Source organism: Hyaena hyaena, unplaced genomic scaffold, assembly GCF_003009895.1.
Source record: "Hyaena hyaena isolate Hyena2069 unplaced genomic scaffold, ASM300989v1 scaffold_122, whole genome shotgun sequence".
Classification (NCBI taxonomy): domain Eukaryota; kingdom Metazoa; phylum Chordata; class Mammalia; order Carnivora; family Hyaenidae; genus Hyaena; species Hyaena hyaena.
Genome location: NW_024080754.1, coordinates 337,717 through 363,431, shown reverse-complemented (window position 1 = coordinate 363,431; position 25,715 = coordinate 337,717). Strand labels below are relative to the sequence as shown.

General features: G+C 40.3%; 1 protein-coding gene across 1 annotated transcript in view; it reads right to left on the bottom strand.

Annotated features, from left to right (window-relative positions):
• The window catches only part of JAM2 (junctional adhesion molecule 2), a 61,494-nt gene extending 36,112 nt beyond the window's left edge, over positions 1–25,382 (bottom strand). Inside the window, exon 1 of the mRNA XM_039237287.1 lies at positions 25,299–25,382. Coding sequence (XP_039093218.1) covers positions 25,299–25,365 — 67 coding nt within the window. The 5' untranslated portion in view covers positions 25,366–25,382. The remainder of the gene's footprint in view (positions 1–25,298) is intronic.
• Between the last annotated feature and the right edge of the window lie 333 nt (positions 25,383–25,715).

Below are 25,715 nucleotides of genomic sequence, written 5' to 3'. Positions count from 1 at the left end.
CTAAATCCTATTACCATAAATGCTTCCAGAAGAGAATTGAAAACTAAGGGCAGCCCTCCCAACTTTTATTGTTGCTTCATGTTTTCTTTCATTAGTCTTCAGGAAGTCAAAGGAACAAGAACCATTTATTCTGAAATGCAGAACATGGAAACAATGGTTTGGCATTGCTTAACTGTCATATTTTACAACTGTTAGGCAAGACTGCTCAGAATTAATTACCCCGATTTCTCAGGTGCTTTACATCCAAGGACTATGATTTCCCCCCTTTTTTAGGTAAATACAGTTCTCTGGCTCGTTCTTTTCATTTCGAAACTGGTTCTACACATCCAACAGTGAGCTAACACCTAAATGTACCATTTAAGGTCAGTCAACTAGACCCATAAAGGAAATGGTTCAATGAAAGTTTGTGTTATGGATTGAATGTCTGTGTTCCCCCCACCCCACCAAAATTCATGCGGTGAAACCCTACACCCAATATGATGGGATTAGGAAGTGGGGCTTTGGGGGGTGAGGGACGATCAGGTCATGGTGATGGAGCCTTCATGAATGGGAAGAGCGCCCTTATGAAAGAGACCCCAGAGATCCCCATCTCAGCCACGTGAGGATGCAACAGGAAGGTGGCAGCGTGTAACCAGGAAGCAGGCTCTCGCTAGACACTAGATCTGGTCATGGAACTTCTAGCCTCCAGAACCATGAAAAATAGAGGTTTGTTTCTGAGCTACCCTGTCTATGGTGTCTTCGCTCTCGCAGACTGAACTAAGACAATCTGCACACATTCAAATCAGAGCTGCATCCTGAGCTGGTCGGGACACGAGTGGGTACCATTAGAGATCCAATTTTTGAAACTTATTCAGATGAAGTAGTTAAAAAATGGACAAAGGTATTTGTGCACAAATATGGTGTATAAAAGTCCAAGTGTCACAAAAAAATTAAGGTGAATCTATCAGATAGTTTGAAATAATGTAGAGGCAATCTTAGCACTTCATTTTTTGATGAGATGCTATCAGAAATGACTTCTCATCCAATGGGATAAAGAGTGAAATACACTCAGTGCCAGTTTCAACAGCTTGGCTTTTTGACTAAACATTATCTGAAATCAAACAAAATGCAACACTAAAACCCAGATGGGTGAGGAAAGGGTAGTCTGTTTAAATGTGGCAGTCCACAGCTTTATTACAGATCAGGGACAGAAGTATTCCTTGTCTTCAGGAAATCACAACTAATAGAGATGAAATGAGACTAACTGGCTTTGAAACCCAGTGCTGTGAATTACTGGTCACACCGCCTTGGGCAAGCCACAGCCTTAACCTTGTAAACCTGTTTCCATTTATGTAAAATGAAGCTAGTAGTGCCTTCCCTCATTGGTTATAAGATTAAATTAAATAAAGCATGTAATTGCTTAGCCTACCTGCTGGCACACAGTAGATGCTCTACAAATGTTTGCTTCTTAGCTCTCCCCTCTCACTCGATGTTTTATCCAATGTGACGATGCAAGTTCAGTGCATTACAAACAATTCCATGTATTAGGATGGATTGCAAAAATAGGGAATGAATTGGTAGGGTTATACTTTTTCTTCCCTTTTAAATGATTAGCATGTCTTCATTGCAGTGGCTGCTCAGAGTGAGAAGTCCTGTGTTTAAATTCTACTTCCTCTTTATGTTTGCTGTGACATATTTGGGACAACTTCAGCCTCTTTGGTCTGTGAAACATGATTTATGATTTATGATGACGAAGCCTTCCCTAACCACTTTCATTGACACAATTCACCACATCCTTCACCTTGGTAACGCCCTCTACACTTAGCGTCCAGAACAACACACTTCCCTAATTTTCCTTCTCACACGTCTTATTCTTGGTCCTCTCCTCTTCTCTATGTTTCCTTCATTAATACTGTGACCCAGACTTATGGCATCAAAACACCCCCAGACACTAACAATTCCCAGCTATATATGTCCAGTCTGGATGTCTCTGCTGAACTCTAGACTTGGATTCAAATGCCTGTATATCACTGAGAGGTTTAAGACACATTTCAAACACGATGTCCAAACCTCATCTTTCTTTCTAGACCTGCCCTACTTACCTCACCTCAGATGATGGCAACTCTATTATTCCAGTTGTTCTGGCCAAAAAGTTTGTACTTGTCCTTAATGAATCCAGTTACTACAGCCTGTCTCAAATTCACCAGCAAATCCTATTAGCTCTCTCTTCAAAATGCATCCAGAACTACTTCTTATTCCTTCTACTGCTACCACTTGCTCTGAGCACCATCATCTCTGCCTGTATCACTCCAATAGTCTCCTGACTGGTCTTCTACTCTTTCCTGGCCTTCTCAAATCTAATTTCAGCACATCCACTAGAGCGATCTGTTAAAATGCTAAGTCAGATCATGGCAGTCTTGCTCAGAATCTTGGACCAGTTCTCCATTTTCCCCAGACTAAAGGCAGAAGCCCTTACATTGGCCTGGAAACCCTACATGGTCTGGCCTCACTTCCTTTCAACCTCCTCTTTTCAATTCTTACCTCCCTCTGGCCTCCTGGTTCAGCCTTGAAGCTGCTCCCTCTGCCTGAAAGACTCTTCCTTGAAATGTCGATTTTGTTCAAAAGACGCCTCCTTAATGAAGTCTACCCTGGCCATCTTATTCAATACTACAACCCCTTCATCTGACCTTTTTCCTTACGAAATCCCTGATTTCCTTTATCCTGCTTTGATGTTTCTTTTTTCCATCACCTTCTAACATACTATATAGTGTACAGATGCACTGAAGGCAAGGACCTTTATTTTCCTACCTGTATCCCATGGGTCAAGAATTGCTTGATATACAGTAAATACTAAATAAATATTTGTCAAATGAATGGAAACAAAGTTAATTTATAGAGAAAATGAAAATGGAATATAAAGAGCTATGCTTAATTTTTTGAATTAAGGGATGAGCTGCACAGGATTAATCTGTGAAAGATTTTGAAGCAGCTAATTTTGAAATTAAAAACACTTTATCACAACATCACTGTGCCTAAATAATTTTCATATTATGCTGCAGCAAAAAATTATGTAGTGGTAATAGTATATAGTAAGTAGTATGTAGGAATAGTTACCTAAAATGTGATTTTTAAAGCCACATATCACTATCTTTTAAAAATATCTTTAAAATATATATATATAATTTAGGGGTGCCTGGGTGCCTCAGTTAAATGTCCAGCTTCGGCTCAGGTCATGATCTCACGGTTCGTGGGTTCGAGCCCCGTGTCAGGCTCTGTGCTGACAGCTAGCTCAGAGCCTGATTCAGATTCTGTGTCTCCCTCTCTCTCTGACCCTCCCCTGCTCACACTGTCTCTCTCTCTCAGAAATAAATAAATAAATACAACATTAAAATATATATATAATTTAGTAAAAAGATCTAATTTTAATAACACAAGGTGAGAAGTTTTTTAATTTAAAAAAAAATGTTTATTTTTGAGAAAGCAAGAGACAGTATGAGCAGGGGAGGAGCAGAGAGAGAGGGAGACACAGAATCCGGAGCAGGCTCCAGGTTCTGAGCTGTCAGCACAAAGCTTAATGTGGGACTTGAACTCATGAACTACAAGATCATGAGCTGAGCTGAAGTCAGACACCTAACTGACCGGGGTGCCCTGAGAAATTTTATTTTTTAAAGTAAAAGTATTTGCTTTAAAATGCTTGGTATATAATTTAAAGTAACATTGTGATGGTTAATTTTGTGTTAATTTGGATGTGCCAGAATGTCTGGATACGCAGTCAAAGATTATTCTAGATGTTTCTATGAAGATGTTTTTGGATGAAATTAACACTTAAATGGACAGACTTTGAGTAAAGCAGCTTGCCCTTCATAATGTGGGTGGGCTTCATCCAATAAGTTGGACTGACCTCCCCTGAGCAAGAGGGAATGCTGCCAGCAGATAGCCATTGGACTTGAACTACAGCATTGGCCCTTCCTAGGTCTCCAGCTTGCTGGCCCCCTTTGCAGATTTTGGACTTGTCTGCCTCCTTAATCCCATAAGCCAAGTACTCAAAATAAATCTTTTTACTTATATACACATCTTCTTTGTTCTGTTTCTCTGAAGAACTCTGTATTAGAGAATTATAATGAATTACAGTAATATATTAATTGCGGTGTCTACTTTAATACAAGTGGGCTTTATATCTTAGGAGTTCTTTTTGGAAGATCAGCAACACACTGTAATATTTTAAAATGTTCCATAGTCATTTATGTTCCAAGAAGAGTGACCTAGAACAGCCTTACGTAGTCAATCACTCTCCTTTAATCCTTAACAAACACCCTCCTCTGGGCCATGCCTATATCTTCAAGGACGATGAGTAATCTTTTCACACAGCCTTCACTTGGAGGGGAAGTGTGCACAGGAATGGGGGCTCAGTCTCTCCTCCATTAAAATTCTCTCCAATCTTCAAGGCCTCTCCTAAGTCTCTCCACTTTGAGAAAGTTCTCCTGTTGGAGCCGTAAAAAACATTTTGACTACCTACCCATGGAACTATGAGAAAGTTAAATAGCATTTTATGATTTGTCATATTTGATGGCTTTTGTGACACCATTCTCTCCTGGTTGTCTTCTCTAATGTCCTTTTCCTCTGTCCTCTCCCTCAGACTGGCCATTGACTTTTAGCATTTTATAGAAGGATGAAGTTTCCATGGTCATAAAGGTTTGAGAAACATTCTGTTAATAAGATAAACAGGGGGTACTTTGCCAGCTCAGTCAGTAGAAAATGTGATTTTTTAAAAATTTTTAATGTTTTTTTATATTTGAGAGAAATAAAGAACCAGTAGGGGAGGGGCAGAGAGAGACAGAGATACAATCTGAAGTAGGCTCCAGGCTCCAAGCTGTCAATATAGAGCCCGATGCGGGGCTCGAACTCACAAGGCATGAGATCATGACCTGAGCCGAAGTAGGATGCTTAACCAACTGAGCCACCCAGGTGCCTCAAAAAATGCGATTCTTGATCTTGGGGTGGCAAGTTTGAGCCCCATGATGGGTGCAGAGGTTACTTTAAAATAAAATCTTTTATTAGATGTTTTTTTCTTAAAGAAGGCTCCACACCACATGTGGAACCCAACACGGGGCTTGATATCACAACCCTGGGATCAATACCTGAGCTAAGATCAAGAGTCAGATATTTAACCAACTGAGCCACCAGGCACCCCAAAAATAAAATCTTAAAAAAATTAAAATTTTCTATCGTAGGAGTTATTAGAGCCTTTACGCTAAGGAGCACTGTGACTCTCTAGGAGGATGTTTGACTTAGAGCATGAACACTGGAGTAGAATAAGAGAGAAACAAGCCCAAGTAAAACTCCTGTAAAAGAGAAGAGACAATCAGAGAAACAAGAAAAACTAGGGCAGAATGATGTCATGGAAGTCAAGGATGGGCAGACTTTCAAGGACAGAGAGCCAACAATGTTGGATGTTCCAGAGGGTCAAGTAAGGTTTTGACTGAAAATAAGCTGTGAATTTAGACACTAGTAAATCAAGGGTGATACAATGATAGCATGCTCAGTGGCATGGGAAAGGGACGGTCTGCAGTGGGCTGAACGGTCAGTACCAAAAGGGAGACCAATAAATACAGATTGCCAACTGAAGAACTTTATTACAGAATCATGATGAGTTTTTTTTTTTTCCCACTGAAATTGTTGAGACTTGAACATGTGTGTAGCCCATGATGAGAGAGCTGGCAATGAAAATAAGCTGAAGATATATAAGGGATCCAAGGAGACTGTCAAGAGCACAGGTAAGAAACTAGCTTTCAACAGGAGAGAGGGCTCTTTGGTTTCAGGATGGAAATTACTAAGGATGAGTATGAATGTGCACAAGTTTGCAATTCATCTGCCTCACTCCTACATGAGGTAGCTTTTTTTTTTTTATAAATAAAGAATTTTTAAATTTTATTTATTTTTGAGAGAGTGCAAATGGGGGAGGGGCAGAGAGAGAGGGAGACACAGAATCCAAAGCTGCCTCAGGCTCTGAGCTGTCAGCACAGAGCCCAAAGCGGGGCTCAAACTCATGAACTTCATGAACCATAAGATCATAACCTTAGCCAAAGTGAGACATATAATGTACTGAGCCCCATGAGGCAGCTTCTAAAAGTACAATCTGATCCTATTTAGCTTCCTTCAGCAGCTTCCCCTTGCCTTCAGGACGAATGCCAAATTCCTTCAAATAGCCTTTCAGAACTGGCTTGTCTTTCCAGCCTCCCCTTCGGTCACTAACGCCACAAACCCCATGTTCAAGACCCCCCAGCTCCTACAGGGCTGCCACCACTCCTTGAACACACCACGGGCATTTACAATGTCCATCCTCTCTCCCTGGAGTTCCCTCCTCCAACACTCCCCTGACATATGATGAACTTCTATAGATAACTCAATGCTCCACTCAAACATCATGAAGGCAAAACGTTCCCCAGCCCCTCCTATCCTTCAGTGCATAGTCAGCCCTCCCTCTATCTGACACGGCACTTTTTATAAGCCTTTATTACTTTTTTATTACAAACTCTCTTTTACATATCAGTTTCTTCCATTGAATAGTGTTAGGAACTTGACGATGTTAGCAACTGTTTGACATGCTTGTACCTACCTCATACTTAACACAATAAGAGATATTCAGATGTCTGTTGTAAACAAAACTGAACGTGTCTTGTCTTAAAATGAGATGTACAAACTTTTTTTTAAACCGTATTTTATATATAGCATAAACTATATTTATATAAAGCATGAAGTAGATTTTAAATATAGTATAGGGGCACTTGGCTGGCTCAGTCGGTACAGCGTGTGACTCTTGATCTTGGGGTTATAGGTTTGAGCTCCACCCTAGATATGGAGATTACTAAAAAATAAAATCTTTAACAACAACGACAAAAATATGTATCTTTGTAATTTAGCATACCACTTGGCATACTAGACCCACAAATACTAGTTAAAGTTTAGTATTAGGCTTTAGTTATATTTTAACAATTCTTTGATAATAATTTTCCACAAAAATCTACAAGCAATTTTCACATTGCAGAAATCTAAACTACCCTCAACATAACTACATATAAAAGGAAAACATGACAAACATTTTAGTGACATGTGTGTGCACATGCTTAAATGCATTCTGTAGAGTCATTTTAGCTTTATTCTCCCATTTAATTTTTTTCTCTCACCTCAGCTAAAAATGAACCTTACAAAGGGAAAAGCTAAAAATAGAATACATAATAAATTTCCTGTCTTCAACTGCCATAAACTGAAGAATCTAACACAGTAATGAAATACGTGTAATTTCCATCCACTTATTTTAATTCGTTGGTTTTCAGCACTACCAGAAGCCCTTTTCCTAATAAATTGTTGATGCCCCTTCACTATCCTGAAATAGAATTTATGGGCAATACATTTTATATGTTCATATATATATAATATATATACACATATGTACGCATATGTCAAATTTGGAAAACTAAATACAATGTTCCTTTAATGTCAAAGAGAAAAAGAAAATAACTTATAGTAAAAGCATACACGTTTCCATTTATAAATGTTTGTACATGAATACACTAGAACGGCACAATGGTGAAGAATTCAGACATCAGCCTGTACTTATAACGTTACATTGGATTTAGGAGGAAAAAACCAGAAGCCATTCCAAACGGTACAGGAAAATGAAGAACAGGCTTACTGTGGACATTGGAATAGAAACTGGTCTCTTTAGCTATGTCAGGTTGTGCAAAACAAGATTTCCGTCTACAGCTACATTACTGTTACTATAGGCTCAGGTGGTCATAAAGTCTTCACTTCTAGGGACATTCAGTGAGACTTGGGGAGGCCCTGCAGGGTGAGGGGCCCAGGGAAATTCTTTATTTTACAACACTGTCTGGCAGATGTTATCAGCTCTGGGCCCTGCCCAGCAGCTGCATAGCACCCAGCCATCACTGTGACAGACAGGTCCCCAGAACCCCCACCACACTCCCTGGGGCGGCGAGGCCCCTCCGGCCGGCAGCTCCGCACTGAACTTGAACACACTCTCAGCTAACAGACACGTGGAACCTGGCATTACAAACTGAGTGCTCTCCACTGAGCTGAGGTAACACGCCCTATAAAGGTAATTTTTTAAGAGCCTGCGATCCTCCGTGTCCCACTGGCGGTACTTGTTCTCACAGGAAAACTACGAAGAAGGTTTTGGAGAGGACACGGGATTTATTGAGGCCTTTCGGGCACAATTCTCTTATTTTCTACCTCACCTCTTGGTTTTTAATTACTCACTGCCAAATCTAAGCCCAATATAATTCGTCCTACTCACAATATGATGGTTTCAAACAGTAACATTTTTAGCTAAGGCACATTTAACCAATTTTGATGATATAACTGAGATAATTGAGGTCTCTTAAGTCTTCTTATCTGTCAAGAATAGTATGCCTAAAGATATTTCTTTCCCTTTTTTTTTAGGCATGCACTCCCATACTCTTAAGTGATTTTTGGAGCTCTCTGACCCAAATTTTGAATAAAAATCTTTCAAAAAGCAAACATATCATGCAATCATAACCCACTTTTCTTTACCTTCAAAGATGCAACACAGAGACTCATATTAATTAAGCTGCAAGTGCCTGAAGCCTAATTAGGAATCCTGGACTCAACATTCTGAAAGAGTCCCACATATTTTCTGACTGATCCTGTTCCCATGGAAACTAAAGTTGGGAAGTAGTAAAAGACAGAAGAAATCACAAAATGGTACCACAGGAATTAGCTAACACAGTTATTCTTTATTTCAAAATAAAGGGGAAAAAACTCGTTTCCTATCATCAGATAGCACACAGTAATTTAAAAGGTAATACATATAAAAAATTTAGGAAGGGTGTGATATATGAAAATATTTATTTTTGCTTATGACAGCATTAATGTTTTTCTTTTCATATTAACTTTTAGAAAGCAAGCCAGAAAATTATGGGGACTTTTTCTATTTCCCTTGTAAATGATCTGTGTTGCTATAGTGTGACTAAATTTGATAATAAATCCCTCAACGATATTGGATGAGCTCATGTTTGAGTATTTTTTCCCATTTAGGTAAACAATATTTTTCAGATCATGAAATATGTATGACTTACCCTTCAGGTTAATATTGCTTTGAATTCAATTTGAGTGGTGAATGCAGAAGGCATTTGTATATGTGAAGAGACAACAAGGCTACAAATACACTAAATGTCAGAAAGCATTTTAGTAACATATTAAGATATTTAAGCCATTAACCACAGTCTACATGGAACACTCAAATTATTTTCTTATTATGACAGAAAACATTAGTCATTTTTGCAGTGCCCCTGCGGGTTACCGCATGCTGAGTCTAAATCTACCCATGACAAGATAGAGGCTCCCCTCTCTTGTCCTTGGGGGTTTATAGTGTCAAAGTGAACACCAGGAAAGAGCGCCTTCAATTTCCCCTAAAATCTCCTCAATCTTTTATCTTTCCTCAGACTTTCCAGTACCCTCATCCTCCACACAGAACAAGGGACCTGGAGTCAGCAGTTCTAATTTCTTCAAGCCCTGTATCTCTGTGTCCCTAAAAATATTCTGAGCCTCTGCTTCTCATTTATGAAGACTTGATAAAAAATAGCTCTAGGTAGCTCACAGGAACCTTAGCAGGAAAATCAAGTAATGAAATTCCGGTGAAGTGTTTCGTCAATAGTAATTCCATTCAAATGCTAATTTTTTTCTTTTTTAATCCTTCAGGTTAGCCATTACTTCACTCTGATCTCCCTTCATTCTTTCTGGCCTCCAGCTAAGAACCAACTTGGCAAAATTCCTCCCGGCTTCCAAGACGGCTTCCAAGACAGCTTCCATGACTTCCTTGGCCCTGGTGCAGTCAGCCGTCTGTTACTTCCCTGGGCACTTTTTCTTCCATTGTCTCTGGTCTTTTACATTCCTTAATGGAGCACCTTCTCTGGAGTTCAGTCCTTTGTCCCTACTAATCAACCTCCATGATTATCTTTCCAAAGAATGTCTTCTCCCTGAGTGAATCACCCTTTCTGTTTTTGTTTACCACTGAAGTACAGGCGATAAGTACAGTAAGTACGGATGATTAACACTTTCATCCTCTTTCCAGTGCTCTATAGAGACAGTTAGCTGCATATTTTGCTGCCTCCTGATATATATAAAATAATCATCTGTTCTCAGTTTAAATACTATGGTTTTTCTGGTTCTTCAAATTTACAAATTGAAATTACTGTGTCTTTTTTTAATTTTTTAAAATGTTTTATTTTTGAGAGAGAAAGAGACAGCATGAGCAGGGGAGGGCCAGAGAGAGAGGGAGACACAGAATCTGAAGACAGGCTCCAGGCTCTGAGCCAGCTGTCAGCACCGAGCCCGACGCGGGGCTTGAACCCACGAACCGTGAGATCATGACCTCAGCCAAAGTCAGGAGCCCCTGAAATTACTGTTCTGATTTCTTTTGATGTCCCCCTCTATTTAATCAACCACTAAATCTTACCAATTTCTATGGTTCTTGTCTTCTGGACTTAACTCTCCCTAATCAGTTTTGGCAGTTGCTACCTTAATCCTGTACCCTATTACCTAATACTTGGGCTCCTGTCACCTCTTTCCTTCTTAAGTCTATCCTATATATAAGGCTCAAAATTGTTCGCCTTAAATACCTTTTTGGGGATGGGGGGGGTGGGTGTTTCAGTCTTCAAAACTTCCAGCAATTTCCTGATAACCACTGCATTGGAGACTTTAGGCATAATATACAATCAACTTCACAAGTACCAAGTCATTTCTTGCTCCTTTTCAAAACAAGCTCTGTATTCTAACCACTAAGAACTCTGAAAGAGGCAGTTTGGGTGAAAACATGTTCTCAATGCCATACAAAATAATGTTACCATCTAAGTATGGTCCATTTTTTTTCCCATTTGAAAACAAAACATTAAATTATAAAGAACTCTAATCATTCCATCAAACCTCCTCATTTCACAAATAAGTAAAACCAAGATCCAAATAAAGTAGTTTTCTAAAGCCTTATCATAACCAAGAGCAGAAATGACACCATCTTAGTTCTTTGTACCCCCAAGCTCCATTTTATTTAGACCATACTTTTTGCTTCCTTGTAAACATGCGACATTTATGGTTTAAAGTATAAGAAGGTCCTCTGACCCTCCGGTAGAGGCATTTCACCTGGACATTTAACTGATGAGTCCAACAATGTACCAATGTCATGTACAACAATGTACCAATGTCAAATATACTTAGAACTTTAATTTATAAAATTAAGCAATTTAAAAAGTGAAGGCGACTCTGCCCACCATCCTAGTCAGGGGAAATGTGACTGACATTCTTTCAGGTAAAAGATGAGAATCTGTCATCCTCTGAAAAGCCAATTTATATTCAACACACTCACTGGCAAGAGAACTTGGCTAAAAGCAGTGTGTCTGTATCCCATTTCCAAAATTATTTGTCCTTTTATTTTTTAATAATAAGAAATAAATTGCCTTAAACATTCTACCCCACGTAATAAAAAGTCCTTCTTTTTTTTTAAAATGTTTGAGAGAGAAAAAATACCTGCATGCAGAGGAGGGGCAGAGAGGGAAGGAAAGGGAGAATTCCAAGCAGGCTCCTCACTGTCAGCACAGAGGCTGATGTAGGGCTCGAACTCACCAACTGTGAGATCATGACATGAGGTAAAATCAAGAATCTGATGCTTAACCGACTGAGCCACTCTGGCACCCCAGAAAGGCTGGTCTTGACTGATCTCATCACTACTGAGCACATTTCAGTATCTTATCATCAAAGATCGTAGGTGAATGTATGGAAAGGCACAAGCAAAGAAGACATGACTTGTTTGTTCACATAATTAGTCCTCTAAATAAATATAAATTCTATTAGAGAACTATGATGCAGGCTTTCTTCCACTAAAATGAAGAGGTTTAGATGGGATGGGAGGTGAAGTGAAACTCCCACCTCTGATAACATCTACATTCTCTGGGTCACGAATTCATGGTGTATTTGGAGTAAGTGTTATCCTGCATAGAAATAGCTTCTGACATAAATGGCTACAAGGAGAGTGTGCCTAAGCTGCTGACACAGACTCAGGCTGCCAAGAATGCCTCTACTTCTTTCATTCTTCCCCCATGGCCAGTCTTCTAGAGAGAATCCTTACAGCGTTGGAATCTTCAAGGTTAAAGGAACTATGGGAAAGTAAGTCCTATTTGGAACTCATTTGGAACTTGATATTAAGTTATTAATGACATGGATTTGAACATTAAACGAATATTTTAGAAAGTGTGAGCAATTTTGAAATGTGCTTGAGTTGGTACATTAAATGCTGGGTATGCCCTTACCTTATAAAAGGAAAAAAAAGGCCGTTGTTGGGAAGAGCCAGAGGGTTCACATAAGAGGCTTGACTGGACTGCCCTCCATTAAATAAATGCAAGAGAAAAGTTTTTAATTTTAGGAATTTAATCAACTCTTTTTCACATTCACCTTTTCTTGCCATCAGTCTACGACTGTCACTGCGTTCATCTAATGGGTACTTTTACATTTAGGGAATAAAATATTAAAGTCCCTTTCAAAGGAAATGAACTCAAAGGTTCACGCTACATTATGAAGAAAAATGTAGCTGTTATGCAGATTTACTAATGGACTTTGCTATATAACCCAGGATCTTGGAGTTCAGTTAATGACAGGGTGTTTTGTTTGTGTTAAGGCATTTTTTTTTCCGTTAGTGTGAAATAGACTAAAAAGGGGGCAATTTAGACAGAATTTGGGTTTCTTGTACTGACCACCCTGGTTAGGGTGTAGAGCTTAAGAGAGCATTTATGTCAGAAATTTCAAGTAGACTCACTCTGGTCTATTTATTCTTTCGTTGAACCAGTAGACTCTAATGCGAATTGTCCAACAAAACCCAGGTGAAGAAAATAAATATTGGATTTTCAATATATTTATCATATTTCCTCTTTTTCTGTTTTATGGGCTTAGTTTTTTTATTATGACAATTTTCTCTCTTTTTTTTTTAAAGCTTATTTATTTACTTTCCGAGAGGGAGCACACATGTGAGGGTGTAAATAGAGAGAGCACATGTGAGGGGCAGTGAACAAGGGAGAGAGAGAATCCCAAGACAGCTCTGCACTGTCAGTACAGAGCTCAATGCAGGGCTTGAACTTATGAACCGTTGAGATCATGACCTGAGCTGAAATCAAGAGTCAGACACTTAACCACCTGAGCCACCCAGGTGCCCCTAAAGATTTATTTATTTAAGTAATCTGTATGCCCAACATGGGGCTCGATCTCACAACCCTGAAATCAAGAATCTCATGCTCTACCAACTGAATCAGGCAGGCTCCCCTATGACAAATTTTCAAATATACACAAAAGTAGAAAGAACAGAATGATAAACTCTATATATTCATTATTTGGATTCGACACTTGTAAAGACTGCCCCATTTACTTCATCTATCCTTTTTGTTGTTGAGGGATTTTAAAGCAAATCACATACTTCAATCACTTTTCTTTATTATTTCAGTAGGTATCAATGCAAATTAAAGACATATAGCTACAATAACATTAAAATAACAAATTATTAGTCATTCCTTAGTATAATCTAATACCCCACCCTAGTCAAATTCCCCTAGTATGTTATTTGAATTGGGATCCACATTTCAGTATTACACTTGCTTCCTAGGCTCTTTGTCTTGTTTTGTTTTTAATCCAGAGCTAACCTGCCCTTTTCTCCCTTCGGCCTTTATTTGTTCCTTCCATGACATTGAATTGTTGCGGAAAACTGGTCAGTTATTCTGTAGAGCAACCCACTTTGTAAGTTTGTCCATATCTTTAATTTGTGTATCTATCTTCCTATAAAGAGATGATATCTTGGTTGGAGGCTTGATCCAAATAAAGGTCAATTATTCTTTTTTCTTTTTTTTTTTTTTTTGAGGGATGAGCATAAACATTACATAGGGAATGCTGTGTGCTTCTTCTTTATCAGACAATGTTTGATTGTCCTACTTTTAATGATGCTAAGATTAATCAGTAGTTTCAGGTGATAACAGACTCGGTCCTTCCATAGACTCCCAGTAGTGGGGATAATGAGTCAGAGTTAACATGTAATTTTTGTACATATTGCTGAATTCCTCTCCATAGCAGATATTTTTCCCTACACAGCCCATCAGCAGTGAGATTGCCTGTTTGCCCACAGCTTCAATAGTAGAGCATGCAGATGAGATCTGTGTTTTTGCTAATCTGGCAGGGAAGAGATGTTAACTCTGTGACAGTTTAATTTGCATTTAAGGAATGTTGAGTGCAGTGTCATATTTGAAGAACTATTACAATTTTTCTTCTGGGAACTCTCTGGGGTTTGTGTTATATGTGCACAATATTTTTCTATTTTGTTCTTTATGTTTTTATTTTCTTTCCATTTTTAGGGCTTGTTGTACATCAGTGACAATACTGTTCGGTTGAGATTTAAATTGCAGACATCTTTTTTTAATTAGTCATTTGTCTTTTGACTTGTGTATGGTTTTTTTTTTTCATGCAGATGCTCTTCTGATATATACTCTATAGAAGAATGTATCCATGTTTTTGGTTTTTTTTGGGGGGGGCAGTGAGTTTATTACTCACTTACATTTAGGTCTTTGATCCATTTGGAGTTTATTCTCATGTACATTGTCAGCATCAGGTCCATTTTCTCTCCAATGGCTACCCAATCATAACGATATTTGTTAAACATTCTCTATGGTTTGAGAGGCTAGTATTTTATAGATTAATAGAAATATAGATCTCACATCTAAACTGAATTTGCAAATGAACTTGGGCCAATTTATATTCTGTTCTATTGGTCTGTCAGTCTATTCATGTGCCAGTCTCACAGAGTTTTAATGATAGAGGTTTTACCAAGGGCTATAATATGAGGCCACCACCTCCTCCTTTCTGCCCCAGAGTAATATTACTCATTTTTCATTATCTCATTTGTTTGATATTTATTTTATATATGTTTTATAATTAACATAATATATTGATACAGAAATACGTGTATATAATCCATTACAAAAAATTATGTTGGGGCATATGCTCCTTTTAATAGAAGTAGGCCATGGAATAAAAAGAAAGTCTGAAGGACCAGTGTTGCAGGTAGTGCTTCTCAAACATTTCAACCTGCTCATTAGATTTTCTGGGGGGAGTAGTGCAATACCGCTGAATTTCTTAGGATGCATCGAATCCTGCCATTTGCAATGAGACGATACCCTTGGACCTTCTTGATGAGACATCTGGATCCAGAAAAAAAATTTTCCCTGCTAATAAGCAGGTGTCAAGATCCAACAAGAAGATATGGTTACTAGACAAGAATGCCTAGGAAAGTCATCTTTGGTTTGGAAAAAAAGACCACTTTATAAGGCCCCCACCAGGGGTGCCTGGGTGACTCAGTTGGGTAAGCATCTGACTTCAATTCAGGTCATGATCACACGGTTCGTGGGTTTGAGTCCCGTGCCGGGCTCTGTGCTGACGGTTAGCTCAGAGCCTGGAGCCTGCTTCAGATTCTGTATCTCCCTCTCTCTCTGACCCTCCCCCACTCATGCTGTTTCTCTCTCTCTCTCAGAAATAAATAAAACATTAAAAAAAATTTTTTAAGCCCCCCCCCTTCTCTTTTATTAAACTTTTACCTACTGTGGGACATGGGTTGCTATGATATCAATTGAGTGGCAAAGAGACTGGACAGTGAGGGGACGATCTGGAATCCCTTGGTCTGGAGAGTACTTTACTACTCTCTAATATCCTGTATTGTGTTTTATCTCAGGCAACTTGTGAGGAGGTATTGTTTGACTCATCTGAATTTTTAACCAATGCTTACTAATTCAAGAGGAGCTTATATGTTGTTGTTTTTTTCTTCTTACAATACAAAGAGGCATCAGGCAATCAGTAAAATTTCTTAAAACTCTGGAAGGCAGACTATTTTGTCTATTACCTTATAACCCTAAACTCTAGAGAAACCATAGTTAATAGGGGAGGAGAGAGTTCTAAGAGCACTAAAATTATGCGTTCATTAGGAAATATTCATTTTATGTGTCCTGGGACTTTTGTTATTAAAATGTTACTTTAGGGGCACCTTGGTGGCTCAGTTCGTTAAGCATCAAACACCTGATTTCAGTTCAGGTCATGATCTCATGGTCGTGAGATTGAGCCCTGTGTCAGGTTCCAAGCTGTGTGTGGAGCCTGCTTAAGATTCTCTCTCTCTCTCTCTCTCTCTATCTCCTCTCTCCTCTCTCCCTCTGTCCCTCTCTCCTGCTTGCACTCGCTCTGTTTCTCAAAAGAATAAAAAACAAAAATTTTTAAATGTAATTTTAAGAAGCTAAGAAACAAACGTTAAACTCCAGATTACTTACTTACATTCAATGAATTACTAGAGAACAATTAGGTGTCAGGCACGATTCTAGAGGCTATAGACACAAAGATGTGTTGTCTCTGCCCTTAAGAAACTCACGATCCAGAGAGAAGCACATGTAAACATGGGAAGGGCACAGCCTTTAAGTACCATAAGATAACCCAGAACACACTAATGTCACTGGGAATGTAATAATATGTAGTAGACTTCAGCTTTGGGGAATGGATGAGTTGGGAGGGTTAAGAGAAGGAAGGGGCTTCAGGGAGGAGTTGCATTTGGCAACTGGAGAAAATTTCAACAAGGACAACGGAACAGCAGAGAAGATGGCTAAGAAGGAGAAACACTGTATCCAAAATGGCATAGTTGTTCACTCCCTAACACACACAAGGCACCAAAGCACTTGACTTGTTCTGCAACCCTAAGCGTCGCATGGGGCCAAAGCCCAATGATCCAGGGCTCCAATCAGCTTATGTAGGATTTTTATCCTATTTTCTATGACATAGCCAACTGCATGTTTAGATTATTGGACAGATAGACACTTGAGTTACTGTTCGTGCTACTGTGGGAGTTCTTACCTCTGATTAGAATCCGTTCCTATTTGAAAGTCCTCTCGAGTATTTTCTAAAACACGAGCACAATTCTCCCTTTTCAAATTTAGCACTTTTCCAGTAGCTCAACATGTTCTCTTTTTATTTGCGGTCATTACTTCTTCTTTGGTCTCCTTTAAAAATAGCATGAGTTTGCACTTGTCTGTAAGTCAGCTAGTGCTGGTGTCGGTTTTCTCTGGGCGTTGGCCTTTACACTTTTTTTGGACTTTTTCATTGCATCGGAGTTGGAATTTTTCCCTTCCTAGATTTGGTCACTGGTCTGGGAATGGATCTCCTTCTGTTTTATTATATCCACTTTGTTTCACTACTTTTTCTTGGTTTTCTGTATTTTACCTTAAGGGATTTTTTTTTTTAACCTTATGGATATTTAAGGCCTCTGTGAGATGCTATCAAGAGTCCTGTTTGTAACAAGTAGCTTTGGGTTGTGGCTTCATTACTAGGAAAAATAAAGCTTTGCAGGAAGTCACAGAATATCATACATAATATGATTTGGTTTGTTGGAAGGGCAGAACAAGAAGCACAGTAAATTTTTTTTTTTTTATTTAAATTTTTTTAACATTTATTTATTTTCGAGGGACAGAAAGAGACAGAGCATGAGTGAAGGAGGGGCAGAGAGAGAGGAAGACAGAATCTGTAGCAGGCTCCGGGCTCTGAGCTGTCAGCACAGAGCCCGATGTGGGGCGCGAACCCACGAACTGTGAGACCAGGACCTGAGCCAAAGTCGGAGGCTTAACTGACTGAGCCACCCATGTGCTCCTAAATTTTTATTTCTTTTTAAATTTTGATATTTTATTTTTAAAGATATGTTCTTATATGCTGGAACTATATTTTTCCCCAAGTTTTCTGGAACTATATGCAAAAAACTTACGAGTGGGTTATCTGTGAGGAGTAGAATAGAAGTCTGGGGGGCTGGAGAGTTATTTTTCATCTTATAACCTTCCTGTACTGTTTGAACTTATCACATACATACACTGTTTTTAGTTAAAAGTGTAAGTAAATGCATTCAACAATGATCTATTTTTGTCTTTGATTATGGCCATAATGTATTTGGCAAGTTTTTACAGTGTGGGCAAAGCTAAAACTAAAAACAGCAGGTGACTATTTTGACAAAATGAGAGTGAGTGAACTAGAAACACCCAGAATAATGGAGTAAGACCAAGTCAGGCTTTTTCACTCTTCACCAATATAAAAACAGCTCAGTCCCAAACTGTCCCTGTAAACAATTTTGAAAACTGAAACAGAAGAGAAAAATCTAATGAAACGAATAAAAACTTGAGGCCACGGACTTAAGAAAGAGAGAAGGAAAGGCAAAATTTGTCAGTTGAGCCCTAAAACTCCTTTCTGTTAAGATCACAAGGATTCTTGCTCAGGGCTTTTTGAGCCAAGACCATGGAAAGCTAAGAGTGTAGCTCTTGAAACACCTTCATGTGACCAGGTCCTGGAGTTCTTTGCTTCTCTGCTCATAAAATGTAGGAACGATTCAAACTACAGAACATTTCCAATCCACTCACTGGCCTAAAGGTCCCGAGTAGGATTTTGTTGTCCTGTTAGCAGGCATTCATTTGAGCACACACATTCTCTCCCTCTCTCTCTTTCCGAATATCTCTTTCTGTGTCTCTGCCTCATACATGCACACACCCTCACGTACTTAGTAACACAAAAGGCTACTTTTCTCCACGATCAAATGCAATCCAATCACCCTTCCAAGGATGGTAACATAAGAAATCTGTAAAACAATACTGAAAGAAGACAAACCCAGGGGTGGGAAAGAGAATAACATTGAAAAATGATAAATAGTAGTCCCCAAAGCTACGGTTTCATGCCTAGATGTTGGGAGCTGAACAGAAACTTGGAAACATTTGCAGCATACACAATTTTTAAAAGTCCCTTAAAAACCTGTGAACAATTTTTTTTCCTCAAATCCCTGATTAAATTCAATTGACTAACTACATTTCAGATCTAAAACAATTTTCCGTGAGTGTGTGGGTTCGGCTCTCAGCTTTGTCCAGCAACGCTGAGGGCGGCAGAAAGAATTACTCAAGACTCCATGCAAGTGAAGAGAGGTGAGAGGAAGGCTACGGAAAGTGTCCCCGAGCTCCTCTCAAGCTCCCATATTTATTAGGTGTACATCAAAGGGAAGATATTGCATCATATGTCAGTGGCCACATGCACGTGCTTCCCAAGACTACAAAAGAGCAGTACCGAAAGCAGAGTAGAGAACAAGATAAGATATTCCATAGATAACGTGGTCTAAGGAATTCATGAGCACAGGTAAGACCTGACTCCTATAGACCATTAACTAGATATTGGTCAGCTGTTTTCAGCTGGGCCAGAAAGCAGTGTAATGCGTTCATTATAATCTCCTTAACCAGGACACAGTTCTTTGATTTCCCACATGGGTGAATAGAAGTGTCTAATTATATATGTGCATGCATAGATTTCAATAAACCATATCAAGGAAATGCTGATGAAGTAATAGCCTGGACCGATCCAGTAACATCTAATTGGGTTCCTCACTTCAACTTCCCGTCCACTCATCCTCCGTATTCTCATTACTCCATCCAACATGTTCTCTTTGAAAATCATATCTAACTGATATTCAGTGATGAAAAGCCTTCAATGGCTTACCCTAGTCTTTAGGATAAATTCGGAATCCTAAATATGCCCCACAAGGCCCTCTGCCACCTGGGTACCGCCTTTTGCACACCCACCCCCACCATCCTTTGCGTTGTGGCCATAAGGAATTTCTTCCATTTCCTGTTTGCCCTTGCCCAAGCACCTCTGGGCAACATTATTCCCTCCGTATCTGAAATGATGTCCACTCTCACTTTGACTTGCCTAGAATATTCTTTTCATGTAGATACACAGATAGGTATACATGTGTATTGTGTAATAAAGGTTAAATTTTTTTTAAAATTCTTCAAATAATGAAAGTATATAAAACAAACTGCTTAAACTAATTTAATACTTAGGTAACATCCTATTGTTGGTGTTTAGATAGGATTCTCATAAGTGTAAGAAATCCATTATAAATGATAACATGAATGTTGAACTCCACTGTTTGCTAATGTTGTCAGTAATAACGGTCCCAGTTGTCTAAAGTATGCTATACATGCGTACGCATTTCATTCCCCCTACGCCTCTGGGAAGTAAGTCTATTGTTGGGATTATCGCTGGTACAGATGGGTGAATGGACACACAAAGAAATCAAATAACTTGTACACGGTTAGACAGTTAGTGAGTGAACACAGAGCTAAGCATCAGAGTGTGTGTTCATTACTGCTACAGTATGTGATCTGAAATATAACTCAAAAGATACAGTTCCGTATCACTACGCATTATAATTTAAAGATAAAAGTTATAGGAGCTCCTGGGTGGCTCAGTGGGTTAAGCATCTGACTTCAGCTCAGGTCATGATCTCACAGTCCGTGAGTTCAAGACCCGTGTGTGCTCTGTGCTGACAGCTCAGAGCCTGGAGTCTGCTTCGGATTCTGTGTCTCCCTCTCTCTCTGCCCCTCCGCTGCTTGCACTCTGTCTGTCTCTTTCTCAAAAATAAATAAACATTTAAAAAAATTAAAAGTAAAGGTAAAAGTTACAGTTGATCCATGGGATCTAGAATATTCTTGGCTACAACAATGATTACACTGTTCCTGTGCACATCCTAATTTGGGTTGGTGGGAATGTCTCCCAGAGAGGTCTACATCCTCATCCCAGGAACCTGTAAACATGTTATCTTACATGGTAAATAGGAATTAAGATTGTAGATGGAATTAAAGTTGCTAACCAGCTAACTTTGGGATGGATAGCTTATCCTGGATTACCTGGTGGAACCAATGTAATTATAAGGGAACTTTTAAGTGGAAGAGGGAGGCAGAAGAGGGTGACCAGGTTTATGAGAGCCTGGCACTGCTGGCTTTGAGGTGGAAGAATGCGGCCAGGAGGCGGTAGCCCCTAGAGCTAGGAAAAACAGCTTGGAGGCTGACTCTCCCCTAGAACTTCCAGAAGACAAGCTGTCCTTTGCGTGCTTTGATTTTACTTATTTTTTTTTTTAATGTTTATTTATTTTTGAGAGAGAGAGAAAAACAGTGAGGGTGGGCGGTGGCAAGGGAGGAAGACACAGAATCCCAAGCAGGCTCCAGGCTCTGATAGAGCCTATCAGCACAGAGCCCGATGTGGGACTCAAACTCGGGAACCCACGCGAGCATAACCTGAGCTGAAGTCGGAGTGATCCTCAGGTGATTAATCCACCCAGATGGCTCAAGCGAACTGGGATTTTAGCCCAGTGAGACCTCTTTCAGACCTCTGGCCTCTAGAACTTTATGATAATAAATCTGCGTTGTACTATTTGTGGTCATTTGTTTCTGCAGCAATAGGAAACTAGTACAGTTGGGTTGTTTTTCTGAGTCCTAGTCATGATAGGAGTAACACCTCCCAAGAAAACGGTACCCAGTTTTAAGTTTTCTTTCTCTGCTTCTGTCATAGAAAGCACTTGACCTACATTCTGATTCCCTTTTTCTATCCTCGCCTTCATCTTCCTCAAAGCATCAATCTGGCAATAGTACTCCACAGTGCTATGGGACGAAAAGGTTATTTTAAATAATGGCCTTTACAGAGATCTTCTGGTCCAACTTCAACAAACACAGCAGCCAACAAGGCCGGCAGGAGGAAACCATTGTGATAGAAAACGGGTAGAGCAAACATACGTACATTCACATAGGCTCCTCTCATTAAACTGCTCTGGGGGAAAGATAAAGGAGGGTTCTCAGCCACGGGGAACTTATTGTTCTCTTTATGCTGACTTTTTGTTTTAGATGTCTTTTTGAATGTCATTTCTGTCTTAGTCTTAAAACGGTTATCAGGTCTACCAGCAAGCCCAATGTGACCTTTACGTTCATCAAATAATTAAGATCATGCCAGAATGGAGGCAGTTCTCCTCCGCAAATTGATTATAATGCTTTGTTCTTAACAATGTTTACAGAGGGCAGGATTTTCCTGGCACTGGTTCCCTGGCGTGCTGTTTTGGGTCAGTTCCACCACTGGGGCAGACAGAACCTTGTGATTTTGCAGAAGATCCAGATTTCTCCCCACTCCACAGTGCTTATCAGTTGATGAGAGATTACAGACTCAGGCCAAGTTGCCTGGCTTCAGTTCCACTCCAGATTTGAGGACCAGCAGCTATCAGCCATGCAGTATTAAGAACAGCACACTGCTCTCATTCACACTTAACTCCTTGGCTTAAATGCCACCTAAGAGAAATCTGGCACCTCTCCTACCTACAATTAGATTGTATACCACAATCATGAATTCCATCCATCCATTTCTTTCATTTATTCCACCTCATTGTCTTCATATCTGATGAACAGGTATCTATTTACACTTACTATTAGCCAGGCACTGTGCTTAGCACTGTATGTACGCAGTGGTGAGCAAACATGAAGAAATTCCTCCCTTCGTGGAGTTCCGATATTAATGGTAAAGAAAAATACAGTTCCACTAAACATGCAAATAAATGTCCATATATCAACAGGTACACCGAAATCATAGTTTAAATAACAACAGCAACCTCAAAAATCTTCCAGACTACTAAGAAAAAGATGAGAATTGAGACAAATAGAAATGAAAGAATGGAATAAGCATGTCACATACAAAACATATAATAGGATTACGGGTACAATTATATTTGAGGTGGATATTAAGAAGATGAGTATATAATTAGAGCCTAAGAAATCCACAAAGTCTTTTCCTGAATGAAGACAGTGGAAAGGGTTCAGTGCTTGGATACAAAAAGAGAGAAGTCCAATGATCTATGGAACAAATTCTCAGATCCTCAAATCCCAGTTTTATTTATTTCCAGCCTCCATAAGTGAGCTTTCCTGAGCCCGGGGGTCATTATCTGTAAGCTGAAGATATGTTCTGTCATGTGTGTTTTTGAGAACTTACAAAGAGAATATTTTAAAAAGTCCTTGGAACAGTGGCTGATATATACGTAGCCTGTAATACCCAGGTTTTGGATCTGGAGTGGATTGTGGAGTGAAACTTAGCCCTGAAGTTCTTGTTTTTGAACAGCACTCTGATAGCATATTGGTTTCTAATACCATTCTCCAATAAAAGGAAGCAGGGCTCCTGAGAGAAATGGCTGATCCTAGGACTAGAGTAGGAAATATACAAGATCAGCCTGAAGCATTTTGTGTTGCCAGAAAGTAAGGAAGCCCTAACAACAAACAAAAATGCACATATATATTTATACAATGATGGGGTTACGTCAAAGGATACAGAAATCACTGAAGAACTCCCAATGGCCAAAGCTGGAAGAATTTTAGCACTAAAATAAATAAAATCATAGTAGACTATAATCCAAAGTATAAAATAAATATTCACAAGCCCATCCCGATACAGAAATCATGAGAAAACATCAGAAAAATACCCATTCAGGGGCATTCTACAGTGTACTTCACCAGTACTCCTCAAACTTGACAAGGTAATAAAAAACAAGGGAAGTCTGAGGAACTATCAAAGCCAAGAGCCTAAGGAGACATGACTACTAAATGTTATACGGTATCTTTGAATGAGATCCTGAAATAAAAAAGGACATTCGGTAAGAATGAACGAAATCTAAATAAAGTGTGGACTTCAGTTAATAATAACATATCAAAACTGTTTTATTAATTATGACAAACATATCATACTAATGTAAAATATTAATAAAAGGAGAAAGTGGATGTGGTATGTATAGGAACTCTCCATAGTATCTACACAATATTTCTTTAAATCTACTGGTATAAAATAACAAAGTTAACTTTAAAAAAAAAACAAAGAAAAGAAAACATTCTTGCAATGCCAGACTTTTAGTCATCCTGGGATCCCCACACACACCAAATCATTGCTCCCTTAGAGTCAGCGTTAGAGGAGCCAATAGTTAGATTTAATCAAAGCCTGAAGAAGAGGTTATTCTGCCCCTTTGATCCCTGAATAAGAATAGCAGAGTGCAACCATTTTCTCTGTTTTTAATTAGTGACAATTCTAAAGTCAGTCTTTTTTAATTTGAAATTTAGGATCGTCAACAAAATACATAACTTTCTCAGCAGTTTTGTTACAATTGCTCCAGTCTGTCTCTTTGTTGCCCTTCTTCATTACTTCATTGCTTTTGTGTGTTCAACACCTGATACCAATTGATATTCAAAATTGCATAATGGTTCTATTGTGAAGCCTTGCATGATTTTCTATCCTATGAATCAGCAGCGTAAGCCCCTTCCCTGAGACGACTTGTGTTCCTCCCCCAGGAACAAAGCTCACATCACCTTGAGTTCAGCAATACTCACTCTGGCAGTAAGAGCGTGAGAAAAAAGTCATTGTATTATGGTATTAGACACTTATCCGGCGGGTCATTTTAAATAGTATATTACCAGAACTTGAATAGCAACAATAACCCATTCTGTTAAAATAATTTTTAAAAAATAAGACGAAAAAAAAATAAGGCAAAGTAAAAGGAGGATTGCTTAAGTGCTTAAGGTCTATTGCAATTTCCTCCGTTTTCCTAAAAAGTTAACGCAAAGAAAACAAAATAATAGGAAATGTTCCCAGGATTTTAAATCTCATGAGCCCAGAATCCGTTACAATCCTGTTTAGAACCATCCCGTGAAATTGGCTTTGGGACGCCCTCCCGCTACCGGTTCATTCAGCTTCTGATTCTTTCTAGCAATCATTCCGCGGGAAGTCCCCTGAGGACACAGCAGCCGGCTGGAGTCCCCAGACCTGACTTCGTAACCGACTGTAGACGTGCAGGTGGCGAGGATAAAAGTGATTCTGGCTCAGCGGCCACGAATTCTGCTCATCCGCTGCCCCACAAGCGCACTGCATTGCACCCGTACAGCTGGGAGCCTCCGAAACCGAGGAAACTCTAACCCTACCTGCCCCCTTCTCTGGTACTTAAGAGGGTGGCCAGCCCTGCCTCCCCGTGATGCCATCTTGAGATCTTAGCATCTTAGACGTAGTTACTGAGTTTTGCATTCCGTTCGCGTCCCCGGGTCTCTGAAAACTTACCCCAACTTTGCAATAAGAGGACTGCCTGCTGGTACGGACTCTTAATTTTCTCGAACCAGAACTGACAAAATCGGATGCTATTTACAAATAAACCGAAGATGCCCGCGCCTGCCCGCACCCGGACTCCCGCTCGCGGGGGCGGGGGGGGGGGCGCAGACGCCCCCGCCGCACACGTGCCGCACCCCAGGGCGCCTGAGACCGCCGTCCGCGCGCGCGGTGGTCCGGGGCTGGAGGTCCGGGTGGGGGAGACCGGCCCCGGCGCGCGCGGCCGGAAGGGTGGAGGGACCCCAGCAACTTACAGCCCAGGGCGACCACCAGGTAGCGCAGCAGCAGCAGCAGGAGGCGGTGGCGGCTCCTCCTCGCCATCTTCCCGGGGTCCGAGCGGGCAGCGCCTCGGAAGCGGAGGGTCGCGGCGGCCCGAGCGCGGGAGGCCTGGGCTGGGGGGGGGGGTGCTGGAGGGAGGAGGGGGGTGCTGAACTTCTGGGGCAGGCGAGGAGAAGAGGCTCGCTCCGGGGAGACCCGGGGAGCGGTGGGCGGACCCCAGGGGATGTCAGCTTCCCCCAGCCGGGGGCGCCTTCTCAGCCCGCGGCCCAGGGGCAGGTCTGGCTTGGCCGGGGACCTGGGGGGTGGGGAGGGGGGGTCTGGGCTGTTCCCTGCGGGGTGGAGGGTGGGCGCGGGAGGGCCGTGGATGCCGGACGAGGTGTGGGCTGGGTCCT